General features: G+C 41.7%; 1 protein-coding gene across 2 annotated transcripts in view; it reads right to left on the reverse strand.

Moving 5' to 3' along the window:
• Positions 1-16,833, reverse strand: part of ZFAND3 (zinc finger AN1-type containing 3) — a 698,731-nt gene that overhangs the window by 297,016 nt on the left and 384,882 nt on the right. For both annotated transcript variants that reach the window (XM_053712688.1, XM_053712687.1), the window contains one exon: positions 9,912-10,091. In XM_053712688.1, coding sequence (XP_053568663.1) covers positions 9,912-10,091 — 180 coding nt within the window. The remainder of the gene's footprint in view (positions 1-9,911; positions 10,092-16,833) is intronic.

Below are 16,833 nucleotides of genomic sequence, written 5' to 3' on the forward strand. Positions count from 1 at the left end.
TGATTTCTTCCATATAGTCAGTGGTGTTAAGAATCACTACCGCCCCACCCTTGTCAGCCTGTGTTATTACAATATCTGGGTTGGTCTCTAGTTCAGCCAGTGCATTTTTTTCTGCAAGAGTAATATTGTGTTTGACTGTTGAATGAGTGTCTTTTGTGGTCTCATTGAGTGATAAAATATCTCTCAATACTGTGTCTTGATATAATTCAATACTGGGACTTCTAGCTTGAATAGGGTAGAAAAATTGAACGGTCTTTGTGTGGGAACTTGTGTGTGGGTGAGGGAGTGCTAGAGGTGTTGTTTTGTAGTGATAGTAATGTGTTAAAGTCACATTGATCTCTGAAGAGTAGACCTGAGTGAGTGCAGTCTAAAGGTTCTGGGGGGGAATCCTCCATATTAGTCTCTGAAAAGTGTTTCCTTAGTGTGAGTTTGCAAACTAGTCTGTTAATGTCTATGACAGTAGAGAAGACATCAAAGTTTGTGCTGGGTGCAAAAGTGAGTCCTTTATTAAGTATGGAAATCTGTGCAGATGTGAGTTGAGTGTTAGACAAATTGATCACATTAGTTATTTATTTTTGTTTTTTGAGGCTGTCCTGCTCGGGTACCGGTGTGTCTGACTTGAGGCTTTAGGAGTGCTGGTTTGGCTGGGTGATTTGACAAGAGTGGCCAGGGTTGTTCTAGTCGGGACACCAGTTCCTGCATTAGTTGAGGTAGAGGGTTCACTAGGCTCAGTAGTGGGAGTACTGGGGGATTGTGGGAGAGATGTTTCAGAATCAGTAGTTTCTATACTAGAAAAAGTAACTTTTTTCCCATTAGTATGACCCCTACGTTTTTTGTTACTATTCTTAGAGGTGTTAGAGTTCCCCCTCCCCCTAGTGGGCCTAAGTTGTTGCCATGAGTAGACTATATTAAGGTCATAGTCCTTTGTGTCACGATTGTATTTAGACACTTTTCTGCTGGATAAGTCCATATCTAGTTTGTTGATGGTTTCCTCTAGCTGCGCTGTGTAATCCTTATATTGGCTTGTAGCCTCAAAGGGTTGAATGTGAGTCTCTGTAGCTTTAATTTCTGTCAGGATTGAGTCTCTTTCCTGTCTTTTATGTCTCAGTAGTTGGTTCATTAGGGTCATGGAACATCTAGTTAGGGTATGGTTCCACTCCTCCATAAACTCTGGTAGTTGTTGGGCAAAAGAGGGGAATTGTTTCATCCTTAGCCCACGTGGGACCTTCCCCTCCTTGATATATAAATCCAGGAATTCTATGTCCCACCAGAGATTGGTCTCCTTATATCGGAGTTTCTCCAGACCTGAAAATAATGAAGGCAAATTTTCTTCCCTAGGTGCTGTAGGTAAAGCATTAGCCCCTTGGAATGCTGTGGCCAGAATGTGCCTGCGTTTGTCATCAGAGAATTCCCCAGTGGGATGTGTAGTTGCAGTTTCTGACATTTCGGCCATGGTATATCAGTAAGAAAATGTGTAATATGAGAGAGATCAGAATTGTGAGCAAAAACAGTTGAAGAAACAAAAAAGTAATTCTGTCTCTCTTTAAAGTTGTCAAAAATCAGTCCTGTATAGTGAGAGTAACCAGTACTTTTCGTATAAGGTAAGTGTCAAGCAAGTACGGTATTATTACAATCAGCATAGGTGTATGAGTCGATGGAGACTGAGCTGATGGGGATTGCAGTGGCAAAGCAGGCAAGAGCGGGTATTTCAAGACAGAGCAAGCGTAAGTAGAGATAAACAAACAACAGTCCAAAGGATATATATCACTGAAGAGGCCCAAAGAAGGCCGAAACGATTGGGTTGTTGTTTCTCTTGTTCAGAGAACAATTGCCTGGTATTTCGGCGCTGTACTGGTATACTACAGGATGTTTTTTCTCTGTAAAAAGGCTTAGTGTGCTAAAAGAGTATGCACCCTGAGTGGCAATGAAAATTAACAGGCATGGAAGTTATTCTAGCTTTTGTCCTGTCTCAGCTGAGTGAGTCTCTCTCTCTCTCTTTATATATATATATATATATATATATATATATATATATATATATATATATATATATATACATACATACATACATACATACATACATACACACACATATATACTTATATCTAATGCCTTGGAAATTCTTTTGTACCCTTCTCCTGACTGATACCTTTCAACAATGAGATCCGTGTGATGCTTTAGTAGCTCTCTGTGGACCATGGCTTTTGCTGTAGGATGCGACTAACAAAATGTCAGGAAAGACCTACTAGAACAGCTGAACTTTATTTGGGGTTAATCAGAGGCACTTTAAATGATGACAAGTGTGTACTGAATCCTATTTAACATTATTTTGAATGTGATTGATTAATTCTGAACACAGCTACATCCCCAGTTATAAAAGGGTGTTCACACTTATGCAACCATATTTTAGCTTTTTATTTCAGTTTACCTAAAAGATTTCAGTTTGTTTTTCAAATGAGTTGTACAGTTTATAGGTCACATTAAAGGTGAAAAAACTCTGAAATGATTTATCTTTGTCTCTTTTTTTACATCACAGAAACATGACATTTTAACAGGGGTGTGTAGACTTTTTATATCCACTATATATATATATATATATATCACAAATATACATAAATAAAATGACCCGTATTAAGCAAACATTTTCATGATTTAGTAGTCTTTCAATATTACAAATTGCAGGACCTCTGCATATGAAAGGGGAATCGTCCGTTACTGAGCTGTGAAACCATGAGAAACACTTGTCAGATCAGTATCTAATTGGAAGGTAGCCTTTACTGGCTCATGTGCTCACTAATGATCAATGCTTGAGAATCTCTGCTCCTTTCCCCTAGTCCGGAGAGCAGCTGTACAATGCTGGGCTTTTCCCACAGATTTAGAAACCTCTGTTCACCAGCATTTGCTAAAATCCTACCTTAATTTTAATGGAAAGACGTCTGCAGGTACCTGACTGGTGGTCATTATAAACCAGCATTTCATTGGGAGAAGCAGTAATATTTCAGACTTCCTGTCATACGTCACTGTTCTGAACATTCCTCTTGATGATGGTGCCGGTTTATAAGTCAATATAGAGAAACTACCAGTTGTACATCTCTGATATTTCAGGTTTCATGAGTCTGAAAACTAAAAACCTAGACCAGGGCTTGACAAACCTAGTAGCCAAAGAGACACTAGCTCCTAGAATTCTACCCCTGGCTCCTAACTTTTTGGGTTATTCTCCATATATCTATCTATATACAAATACCACTATCTGGCTCCTATATATTCCTTATGGATCCTAAATATTTTAAAAAGATTTGTCGACCCCTGACTTAGATTCTCCCTATGAAAGGGATGATATTTGAATATGAATCTTAAAGAAACCTTAAAATTTGAGATTTTAATATAAAATGTAATTAGATACCTTGTAATTAGATACCCCATTTTCCTGTAATTAAACTCTGCAATTCCAGTACCTGGGCAATTTCTATAGTCCACAACTGTCAAACTCCACAAGCAGAACACTGCTACATACTACACAGACAAACGGCTCATTCTACTTACACTCCGTTATAAGGAAATTTATGCTTACCTGATAAATTTGTTTCTTTTTAGATACGATGAGTCCACGGATTTCATCCTTACTTGTGGGATATCGCTTCCTGGTCAGCAGGACAATGCAAAGAGCACCACAGCAGAGCTGTATATATAGCTCCTCCCTTCCCTCCCACTCCAGTCATTTGACCGAAGTTAGGAAGAGAAAGGAAAAGCCAAGGTGCAGAGGTGACTAAAGTTTAACAAAAATAATGACCTGTCTCATAAAAACAGGGTGGGCCGTGGACTCATTGTATCTAAAAAGAAACAAATTTATCAGGTAAGCATAAATTTCCTTTTCTTTTTAAAGATATGATGAGTCCACGGATTTCATCCTTACTTGTGGGATACAATACCAAAGCTATAGTACACGGATGAAAAGGGAGGGACAAGACAGGGACTTAAACGGAAGGCACCACTGCTTGAAGAACTTTCCTCCCAAAAACAGCCTCAGCCGAGGCAAAAGTATAAAATTTGTAATATTTGGAAAAAGTGTGAAGAGACGACCAAGTTGCAGCTTTGCAAATCTGTTCAACAGATGCATCATTTTTGAATGCCCATGAGGAAGCCACAGCCCTAGAAGAATGAGCTGTAATTTGTTCAGGAGGCTGCTGACCAGCAGTCTCATTTGCAAAACGGATGATACTCTTCAGCCAAAAAGAAAGAGCGGTAGCCATAGCTTTCTAACCCCTACGTTTCCCAGAAAAAACGACAAACAAAGAAGACGATTGACGAAATTCCTTAGTCGCCTGTAAGTAGAACTTTAAAGCACGGACCACATCCAAATTATGTAACAGACGTTCCTTCTGAGGAACACAAGGAAGGAACAACAATTTCCTGATTAATGTTCTTATTTGAAACAACCTTAGGAAGAAAACCAGGTTTAATACGTAACACCAAAAATAGTAGTTGAAGGTGGCGTAACACCACCTTATCCGAATGGAAAACAAGATAAGGAGAATCACATTGTAATGCAGAAAGCTCAGATACTCTTTGAGCCGAAGAAATAGCAACCAAAAATAAAACTTTCCAAGATAATAACTTAATATCTATGGAATGCATAGGTTCAAACAGAACCCCTTGAAGAACTCTAAGAAGTAAATTTAAACTCCAAGGAGGAGCAATTGGTCTAAATACAGGCCTGATTCTAGTCAGAGCCTGACAAAAAGATTGAACATCTGGAACGTCTGCCAGACACTTGTGTAACAAAATAGATAAAGCAGAAATCTGTCTCTTTAAGGAACTTGCTGACAATCCCTTCTCCAATCCTCCTTGGAGAAAAGACAAAAGCCTGGGAATCCTAACCCTACTCCATGAGTAGCCCTTGTATTCACATCAATAAAGATATTTACGCCATATCTTATGGTAAATTTTCAGAGTAACAGGCTTACGTGCCTGAATTAAAGTATCTATAACTGAATCAGAAAAACCTTGCTTAGATAAAATTAAGCTTTCAATCTCCAAGCAGTCAGCTGCAGAGAAACTAAATTCGGATGATGGAAGGGACCTGGAATGAGAAGGTCTTTCCTCAACGGGAGCTTCCACGGTGGCTGATATGACATGTCCACCAGATCGGCATACCAAATCCTGTGAGGCCACGCAGGAGCGATGAGGATCACCGATGCCCTCTCCTGTTTGACTTGAGCAATCACCCGAGGAAGGAGAGCAAATGGAGGGAATACATAAGCTAGGCTGAAAGACCAAGGCACTGCCAAGGCATCTATCAGCTCGGCCTGGGGATCCCTGGACCTGGACCCGTATCTCGGAAGCTTGGCATTCTGACGAGACGTCACGAGATCCATAACCGGCCTGCCACATCTGAGAATTAGGTTGGAAAACTGATGATTGATGTAAGCTACAGTCGTTATGTTGTCCGACTGGAATCTGATGAATTGAGCCGAAGCCAACTGAGGCCAAGCCTGAAGCGCATTGAATATTGCTCTCAACTCTAGGATATTGATGGGAAGGAGAGACTCTGCCCGAGTCCACACACCCTGAGCCCTTATGGAGTTCCAGACTGAGCATGCTTAGTTGCAGAGGCCTGAGATGAAAACAAGCAAACGGAACAATGTCCTTTGCCACCACCATCAATCCGATCACCTCCATGCACTGAGCCACTGACGGACGAGGATTGGAGTGAATTGACTAACATGTATTCAGAATTTTTAACTTTCTGACCTCCGTCAGAAAAATCTTCATTGAGACAGAGTCGATTAGGGTTCCCAGAAAGGGTACTCTTGTCTGAGGAACTAAAACTCTTTCCCAGGTTTACCTTCCACCCGTGGGTCCTTAGGAAGGAAAGTACAATGTCGGTATGGGACTTTGCCAGTTGAAATGATGACGCCTGGATCAGTATATCATCCAGATAAGGCGCCACCGCGATTTCCCATGGCTGTAGAACCGCTAATAAAGACCCCAGAACCTTTGTGAAAATTCTGGGCGCCGTGGCCAGAGTGAAAGGAAGGGCCACAAACTGATAATGTTTGTCCAGAAAGGCAAACCTCAGGAACTTGTGATGGTCTCTGTGGATAGGAACATGAAGGTATGCATCCTTTAGATCCACCGTTAACATAAATTGACCTTCCTGAATCAATGGAAGAATGGTACGGATAGTTTCCATCTTGAAAGATGGAACTCTGAGAAACTTGTTTAGACTCTTGAGATCTAAGATAGGTCTGAAGGTTCGCTCCTTTTTGGAAACTACAAACAGATTTGAATAAAACCCTTCTCCCTGTTCCTGAATAGGAACAGGACAGATGACTCCCATGGAGGAGAGGTCTCTTACACAGCTTAAGAACGCCTCTCTTTTTATCTGGTCTACAGACAATCGAGAAAGAAGAAACCGTCCTCTGGGGGAAGAATTTCTGAATTCCAGCTGGTATCCCTAAGACACTATCTTTAATGCCCAGGGATCCTGAAAATCTCTCACCCAAGCCTGGATGAAAAAAGACACTCTGCTCCCAACTAGATCCGGTCCCAGATCAGGGGCCAACCCTTCATGCTGAGTTGGGAGCAGCAGCAGGCGTCTTGGATTGTTTACTCTTGTTCCAAGACTGATTTGGTCTTCAGGTAGACTTGGTTTGTGAATAGTTACCTTCTTGCTTAGAGGGAGGGGGGATTCCCTTGAAGTTTCAAAAGGAACGAAAATTACTCTGCAGACCTCGCTGTTTGGATTTCTTATCCTGAGGGAGGAGATGACCCTTGCCTCCCGTGATGTCAGAAATAATTTCTTCCAAGTCAGGTCCGAACAGGGTCTTCCCCTTGTAAGGAATAGCCACAAGCTTAGACTTAGATGACACATCTGCAGACCAAGATTTTAACCATAAAGCTCTGCATGCTAAGATGGAAAATCCTGAACTCTTAGCCGCCAATTTGGTAATCTGCAAAGAAGAATCTGTAATAAATGAATTAGCTAACTTAAGAGCTTTAATTCTATCCTGCATTTCTTCCAAAGAAGTGTCAGTTTTAAGAGACTCTTCCAAAGCATCAAACTAATAAGCAGCCGAAGTCGTAACCGTAACAATGCAGGCCGCCGGTTTCAATAGCAACCCCTGATGAACATATATCTTTTTAAGGAGACCCTACAATTTCTCATTCATAGGGTCCTTGAAAGCACAACTATCCTCGATAGGGACCGTCTGCCAAGAGTCCCTAATGGCGTCAGCTATAGGGTATATTTTCTTGAAAACGGGAGAAGGGGAGAATGGAATACCCGGTCTCTCCCATTCCTTAGCAAAAATTTCTGAAGTCCTCTTAAGGACTGGAAAAACATTAGAATAAGAAGGGAACTCTAAGTATCTGTCCAATTTACTCAATTTTTCTGGAGGAACCACAATTGAATCACAGTCATCCTGAGTCACCAAAACCTCCCTCAATAACAGGTGGAGTTGTTCAAGCTTAAAACCTGAAAGAAACCACATCTGAATCCGTCAGGGGTAAGCCACTTCCTGAGTCAGAAAGTTCACCCTCGGATAAAACATCCATACCCTCCAATTCAGAGCCCTGGGAGGGTACATCTGAGATCGCCATCAAAGCATCAGTAGCTACATTGACCAGGTGGTTATCCTTCCTACTGTGTTTGCCTTGGAATACGGGAAAGTCAGATAATGCCTCAGAAAGTGTAGATGACATAACTACAGCTATGTCCTGCAGTGTGATAGCAGCAGAAGCCACCGAGGAACTTGGCGCCGCTTGAGTGGGCGTTAAGGGCTGTGACACTTGGGGAGAAAGTTGTGACATACTCTGATTCTCATCAGCAGAACCCTGAGAAACATCCGCTTTTGATAGACTTTTATTAAAGAAAATCTGCTCTCTAAACTGTAATGCCCTCTCAGTGCATGAGGGACAAAAAGTAACAGGGGGTTCCACATTGGCATTCAAAAACATGGAACATGTACTGTTTTGAAGATCTTCCATGAATGAATAAATAAGCAAAAACAATATTGGTTGTGGTACCGTTAATTATGTGATGTACTTAAAACATAAAGAATATGCAAACAGCCTAATATGACAACAAAAACTTTGGAAAACAGAGTGTAACTGTGCCTTTAAAAATAAAATTACCAAAATTTTACTGCCCAACACTCTGAACGATAATTCTAATACAGAGAGGAACTGTGTTTTCAATAATACAAAACCAACTCTCTGAACATTAATCAAATTCCTTTAGAATTACTAAACAAAAACTTTGCCACAGATCTGCTGCGGCGCCTACCTGTCCCCACGAGACAACGACTACGCCCTCCTCGTTCTGCAGAGTGCCTAAGACCGCCTGTGTTATCACTCAACCATGCGGTCCAATGAAACACCGGAGTTGTGTAGTACACTGCCTATCGAGTCCCAGATAAACACCTGTGCGGCTTCTCACGCACGCGAAAGATAAGCCCCGCCCTTTATGGGCGGCAAACTAACCCTCGACCGAACCCGGCTCAAGCAGCTGCTAAGAAAAAACTAATGCCGGTCAAAATGAAATCCAATGTGATAACACTCAAATCTGCGTCCCAGTGTAAAACACACTGACAAACACTAGAGCAGCTTACACCGGAGTATATTAACTCCAAAAGTCAGATCCCCAGCGTCAAGCCCACAGTTCAAAAAGGGCTAGTAGTCAGAAAAAGCCCACAGTAAAATTACGGCCTGACCTGAAATAGCCAGTCACAGAGTAATGAGGGGAACCCTTACACACATACATGTAATGTTTTGAGCAAGTTTATTACCCCTTACGTCATATAGTAAAAAAGACAGTCTGTTCTGAGTTACTTAATGTCCCAGAAATTAAAGGACTGCACATACCTCAATGCTGAGCGACAGCATGACTTGTCCCGCACGATCAAGAGGTCCTTCATCTCCTCCTGTAGTTCTGTGGGAACAAACAGGGTCTTAGATAATATCTGCTAAGACCATTATCAGCAGGGCAGCACATAGTATGGGAGGCGCAGAGAGAATTAAAATCCCCCCAGTTCCCATTGCTTAAAAGCCACCTGTAGCTCTACTCTAGAGGCTGACATGGAATACGGCTACACCCTGAGTAAAATAGCACTCACTGGTACCATTTTAAAAACAATAAACTCTTGATTGACGAATCTAAACTAACACCTGACTTTACCTCTTCCTACACTAACACAGGCAAAGAGAATGACTGGAGTGGGAGGGAAGGGAGGAGCTATATATAGAGCTCTGCTGTGGTGCTCTTTGCCTCCTCCTGCTGACCAGGCGGTGATAACCCACAAGTAAGGATGAAATCCGTGGACTCATCGTATCTTTAAAAAGAAATATATATATGTATATATTTTTTTTTTATTAAGGAGACTACACCTTTACACTAGATGTGCATTCGGTGTATTCAACAGTAAACAAACACGGAAGATGAAGACTGCAAGCCGCTTTCTGCAATTTCTGGAGCCAGATTTATTCTTTTGAAAGTGAAACACAATAAGATCTGTGCAAATCCAGATCACAAGAATAAATGCGATTACGAAAAGACCTGAATGCCGTGAGTGGCCGCCTTCTTACATATTTGGCAGAGAACAAAACTGCTGAATGCGCATATCTAGTGATTCCTACTAGCTTGCATCATTATATCACTCGTGCTGGATGGCATTTTTGTTTCAGAGTTTTCATTATCAGCCAATGAGCTATCTACCACTGTGCATCAGTCATGCACACATCTTTCGCTGCACATTTCAATATAATTTGAAACGGCTTTAACCTATTTCCTACAAAAAATAAAAATAAATGAATCACTTTATTACTCCATTTAAATATGCACAACATAGAACTTGATTGCGTTTCATAAGCATTTCACAGTCGAGTGCACAAGGTGCAGAGAGGTCACTTACATTCCTCTTTGCTGGGAGAAGCTACATTCAGGTCTGTCAGGATGGGTTGCGTAGGGGTAACAGTCGGCGTGGGTATCGAGGTATTTTCGTTGTCACTATTTGTCTCACTGGGGAACATATCTGATTGGCTGCTGCTTGTGCTGGGGGAGGAGTCCTCATCTGGCTGCTTCTTTTGGAAATCTAGAAAACATGAATAGATGGGGTTAAAATAGGCCCACTGGGACATATATAGGTGACAAGCTCAGGCAGAGAGCCGCAGACTCATGGCAGCACTTGTAAAAGAAAATTTTATCTCCTTTTTAACGTCTCATTTAATTATTCATATAAATAAAATGCATACAATTCTCAGTAGGTTCATCACAAACAAATACATAAAAATGTGCAACAGTGCGTTTCTGTATCTTTTCCCTCCAAATATTAACTTGATGGAGAAAAAATAAATAAAAAAAGATCCGTTTGAAAGTTTTTTCTTTACAGGAAAAAAAAAAGTGTAAGCAAGAAATGCAGTAAAGTGTTTTATTATTGCACTAATACTTGTACAAAACAACGTGTAACTCCTGCAAAGGGATAAAAAAACACAGTTAAAGTCAGCTCAGAGTAGCAATGCACTACTGGGAGACGGTTGAGACATTTACAAGAGGCATATGTGTATAGCCACCAATCAGTAAACTAGTTCCCACTAGTACACTGCTTCTTCTGAGTCTACTTAGGTATGAGAAAATGGGATGGATGAGCAGCTGAAGTGGTGATGTACTAGATTTTAGATTTTTTTTTAAAATATTTTATTTATAGTCCAACAGTGTAAATAATCAATCATCCATTTTCCATTGCAACATGCAGGATGCCCAGAGATAAGGAAACCGATATAAAAAGAAACAACAAAAAAAAGAGGGAAAAAAGTTGACATCAGATCCACATTTTAATAGATCAATTCATCATACATAAAATAACTTCTATGTCATAACTAGCATTCTTTCTATACGTCATTAATAGTAACATAATAGGATGGCATACGTTAGCATAACACAAACATCATAAAAAAAAAAAAAAAAAAGTAATTTTGACTGGATTAATCCAAAGTAATAACTCATATTTACTTTAATATGACATTAGCAAACACCATATAATTAATTCTGATGTCTATAAGGATAATTTGGCAAAAGTATGCAGTGAAGACCAAGTCACTGCCTTACAAATCTGTTCCACAGAAGCCTCATTTTTGAAAACCCATGTGGAAGCCACTGCTCTGGTAGAATGAGCAGTAATTCTTTCAGGAAGCTGCTGGCCAGCAGTCTCATAGGCCAAATGGATGATGCTTTTCAGCCAAAAGGAAAGAGAGGTAGCAGTCACTTTCTGACCTCTCCTCTTACCAGAATAGATAACAAACAAAGAAGATGTTTGTCTGAAATCCTTAGTTGCTTGTAAATAGAACTTTAAAGCACGAACTACATCAAGATTATGCAAAAGACGGTCCTTCTTCGAAGATGGGTTAGGGCACAGAGAAGGAACAACTATTTCCTGGTTAATATTCTTGTTAGAAACAACTTTAGGAAGAAAACCAGGTTTGGTACGCAAAACTACCTTATCTGCGTGGAACACCAGATAAGGTGAATCACACTGTAAGGCAGATAATTCTGAGACTCTTCGGGCAGAAGAGATAGCTACCAAAAACAAAACTTTCCAAGATAACAACTTAATATTTATGGAATGTAAAGGTTCAAACGGAACCCCTTGAAGAACTGAAAGAACTAGATTTAGACTCCATGGCGGAGCCACAGGTTTATAGACAGGCTTGATTCTGACTAAAGCCTGTGCAAACGCTTGAACGTCCGGTACCTCTGCCAGACGCTTGTGCAAAAGGATAGACAGAGCAGATATCTGTCCCTTTAAAGAACTAGCCGACAATCCTTTCTCCAAACCGTCTTGGAGAAAAGACAATATCCTGGGAATCCTAATCTTAATCCATGAGTGACCCTTGGATTCACACCAACAAAGATATTTCCACCATCTCTTATGGTAGACTTTCCTGGTGACAGGCTTTCTAGCCTGGATCAGAGGATCTAAATCTGACTCAGAAAAAAACACGCTTTGAAAGAAGTAAGCGTTCAGTCTCCAAGCAGTCAGTAGTGAAACTAGATTTGGATGCTTGAACGGACCCTGTATTAGAAGGTCCTGCCTCATTGGCAGAGTCCATGGTGGGACAGATGACATGTCCACTAGGTCTGCATACCAAGTCCTGCGTGGCCACGCAGGCGCTATCAAAATCACTGACGCCTTCTCCTGCTTGATTCTGGCGATCAGACGAGGGAGAAGAGGAAATGGTGGGAAAACATAAGTCAGATTGAAGGACCAAGGCGCTACTAGAGCATCTATCAATGCCGCCTTGGGGTCCCGGACCTGGATCCGTAGAGAGGAAGCTTGGTGTTCTGACGGGACGCCATCAGGTCCAACTCTGGAATGCCCCATAGCTGAGTCAGCTGGGCAAATACCTCCGGGTGGAGTTCCCACTCCCCCGGGTGAAAAGTCTGACGACTTAGAAAATCCGCCTCCCAGTTGTCTACACCTGGGATGTGAATTGCTGAGAGATGGCAGGAGTGGGCCTCCGCCCACCTGATTATTTTGGTTACTTCCCTCATCGCTAGAGAACTCTTTGTTCCCCCCTGATGATTGATGTACGCTACAGTCGTAATGTTGTCCGACTGAAATCTTATGAATTTGGCCGCAGCTAGGTGAGGCCATGCCTGAAGCGCGTTGAATATCGCCCTCAGTTTGAGCTACAGATGGCCGAGGAATGGAATGAAGAACTCGGCAAGCAGTTAAAAGTTTCAACTTTCTGACCTCCGTCAGAAATATTTTAATTTCTACGAAATCTATTGGTGTTCCTAGGAAGGGAATCCTTGTGAGTGGGGACAAGGAACTCTTTTTGATGTTCACCTTCCACCCGTGAGACCTTAGAAAGGCCAATACAATCTCTGTGTGAGCCTTGGCTCTGTGAAAAGACGGCGCCTGAATTAAGATGTCGTCCAAATAAGGCGCCACTGCTATGCCCCGCGGTCTTAGAACCGCCAGAAGGGACCCTAGCACCTTTGTGAAAATTCTGGGAGCAGTGGCTAAACCGAATGGAAGAGCCACGAACTGATAATGCTTGTCTAGAAAAGCGAACCGGAGGAACTGATGATGATCTTTGTGGATTGGGATATGCAGGTACGCATCCTTTAGATCCACGGTAGTCATATATTGACCTTCCTGGATCATAGGTAAGATTGTACGAATGGTCTCCATCTTGAATGATGAGACTGAGGAGTTTGTTTACAAATTTGAGATCCAGGATTGGTCTGAAAGTTCCTTCTTTTTTGGGAACCACAAACAGGTTTGAGCAAAACCCCAGCCCTTGTTCCGCAATTGGAACTGGGTGGAACACTCCCATTGTATGTAGGTCATCTACACAGCGTAAGAACGCCTCTTTCTTTGTCGTGTCTGTAGACAGACGAGAAATATGGAACCTTCCCCTTGGAGGGGAGTCCTTGAATTCTAGAAGATATCCATGGGTAACAATCACTAAAGCCCAGAGATCGAGAACATCTCTTGCCCAGGCCTGAGCGAAGAGAGAAAGTCTGCCCCCTACTAGATCCAGTTCCGGATCGGGGGCTACCCCGTCATACTGTCTTGGTAGCAGCTGCAGGCTTTTTGGCCTGTTTACCCCTGTTCCAGCCCTGATAAGGCTTCCAGGTTGCCATGGGCTGTGAAGCGTTACCCTCTTGCTTTGCAGCTGTAGAGGCTGAAGCGGGACCGCTCCTGAAATTACGAAAGGAACGAAAATTAGCTTTGTTTTTAGCCTTAAAAGGCTTGTCCTGGGGGAGAGCATGGCCCTTTCCCCGGTGATTTCTGAAATAATCTCTTTCAATTCTGGCCCGAAAAGGGTCTTTCCCTTGAAAGGGATATTTAACAATTTGGATTTTGACGACACATCGGCCGACCATGTCTTGAGCCAAAGCGCTCTGCGTGCCATAATGGCGAAGCCTGAATTTTTTGCCGCCAACTTAGCTAATTGAAAAGCGGCATCTGTGATAAATGAATTAGCCAGCTATAGAGCCTTAATTCTATCAATAATTTTGTCATATGAGGACTCCGTCTGGAGCGACTCCTCCAGCGCCTCAAACCAGAAAGCCGCTGCAGTAGTTAGAGGAACAATGCAGGCAATAGGTTGGAGAAGAAAGCCTTGTTGAACAAAGATTTTCTTAAGTAAACCTTCTAACTTTTTATCCATAGGATCTTTAAAAGCACAACTGTCTTCAATTGGTATTGTTGTGCGCTTAGCAAGTGTCGAAACAGCCCCCTCTACCTTAGGGACCGTCTGCCACGAGTCCCGCCTAGGGTCAGTTATGGGGAACATTTTCTTAAAAATAGGTGGGGGGACAAAAGGGACACCTGGTCTATCCCACTCCCTAGTAACAATATCTGCAACCCTCTCAGGGATTGGAAATGCATCAGTGTATACAGGAACCTCTAGGTACTTGTCCATTTTACACAACTTCTCTGGGACCACCATAGGGTCACAATCATCCAGAGTAGCTAATACCTCCCTGAGCAAAACGCGGAGGTGTTCCAATTTAAATTTAAATGCTAATTAATCTGACTCTGCCTGATGAGAAACCTTTCCTGAATCGGAAATTTCTCCCTCAGACATCAAATCCCTCACCTCCATTTCAGAGCAGGCTACCAAAGCTTCAGACTGCTCATAATCTGTTCTTAAAACAGAGCTATCACGCTTTGTAGGAAAAACTGGCAGTTTGGATAGAAAGGCCGCAAGGGAATTATCCATAACTGTCGCTAGTTGTTGCAATGTAATAGGGGCAGACGCACTAGAGGCACCAAGCGTCGCTTGCGCGGGCGTAACTGGTTGTGACACATGGGGAGAGGTAGACGGACTATCCTCATTACCTTCAGTCTGAGAATCATCTTGGGCCACATTTTTAAGTGCAACAATATGATCTTTAAAGTGTATAGACATAGAGCAATTGGGACACATTCTGAGAGGGGGTTCCACCATGGCTTCTAAACACATTGAACAAGGATTTTCCTTAGTGTCAGACATGTTTAACAGACTAGTAGCATACACAAGCAAGCTTGGAAAACACTTTAATCAAATAAAAAACACAATTTGAAATTTTTTTTACTGTACCTTTAAGAAATAAAAAGGGCACACAATTTTACAAAACAGTGAAAAATGCACCAATCCTTAGTATGTACCTAAGGCTTTAATATGATTGCACAGCAAGTATCAGAACGATTAACCCCTTAATGCCCAAACCAGAGCAGCCTAAAGCCAACAACCGGTTAACAAACTACAGCATCTTGCCACAGCTTACTACTGTGGCCCTACCTGCCCTTAGGGATCAGTTTTGGGGAATTAAAGCTTCTTCTAGGCCCTCAATCAGCAGCTGGACCCTCCATGTGAAGCAGCATGAAACAGTCTCTCAATTCTAAGTGCGCATCTGAGGCGCGAAATTAGGCCTCTCCCACTCCACTCCGGAGTTGTGAGGCCTACAAAAATCACTTCTAAGTGACTAAATTTATGCCATGTGGATAATAACCCCAGTAAAACACTCCAAAGTGCCTAAAAAGGTGTCTCCAATGAGTACGTTTTAATAAATAATCGATTGCCCTGCATTAGTCTCAACCAGTCTATTTAGCCCTGTCATGTAAGCATTCAATTCTATACTAAGTCTCAGAACATAGCTTACCCTCCCCACATGGGGATCTTGTCAGTCTTCTAGCATTATCTCAGTCTTGTCTAGAAATAAATGACTGAACATACCTCATTGCAGTCAAGCCTGCAAACTGTTCCCCCCCAACTGAAGTTTTCTGGTACTCCTCAGTCCTGTGTGGGAACAGCAGTGGATTTTAGTTACAACATGCTAAAATCATTTTCCTCTCAGCAGAAATCTTCATCACTTTTCTGCTAGAGAGAGTAAATAGTACAAACCGGTACCATTTAAAAATAACAAACTCTTGATTGAAGATATAAAACTACAATTCTAACACCACATTCACTTTACCCTCCCTGAGAGAGAACCTAGTGCGTTAACGCGGCAAAGAGAATGACTGGGGGTGGAGCTAGGGGGGAGCTATATGGACAGCTCTGCTGTGTGCTCTCTTTGCCACTTCCTGTAGGGAAGGAGAATATCCCACAAGTAAGGATGAATCCGTGGACTGGATACACCTTGCAAGAGAAATATCAGCCTTATTAAATGAACAGCATGAACACACAAAGGATTGCGAAGGGTAAAGTCTGGACATTTTATAAGGGGATAAGTAATAATTATTAATTAATTTTAAGTGAGATTCTTTCCATGACAGGGATCTGTAATTTATCTAAAGTCGAAAAGCTTTGTTTTATCCTGTCTTACTCTAAGGCAGGAAAATACCCACCCCAAAAAATACATAATTTATTTACATATAATTCACCCTGTTTAGCCAACATGATATCGTCAATAAAAGTTATTGAAGTAAAACCCGTCGCAAATCTTCGAATGACATTCTTGATATCGGCCCAGCCAGACAGGGCTTCAAGATCCCACTTCTGAGAAAAAACAAAATGCTGCAACTGAAAATAAGCAAATAAATTAGACCTTGGGAGATTAAACTTTTGGAAGAGGGACTCTGAAGTCGAAATTTGGTATGCATCAAAAATTTGATGAACATAAAGCAAACCAAGATCAACCCATCGTCTAAATACATCTTGACATATACCTGGAATAAACTCCGGATTACCCACTATCGGTAGAAAGTCAGAGAATACTGGGGACACCTTCAATACGCCACAGATTTTGTGCCATGCTAAACTAATATTTTTTATAGATATCAACTTGGCAACATTAAAGGGTAACTTTTTTACTGGACAGTGTAAAAACAGAATTTA

The sequence above is a fragment of the Bombina bombina genome, chromosome 4, assembly GCF_027579735.1.
Source record: "Bombina bombina isolate aBomBom1 chromosome 4, aBomBom1.pri, whole genome shotgun sequence".
Lineage (NCBI taxonomy): Eukaryota > Metazoa > Chordata > Amphibia > Anura > Bombinatoridae > Bombina > Bombina bombina.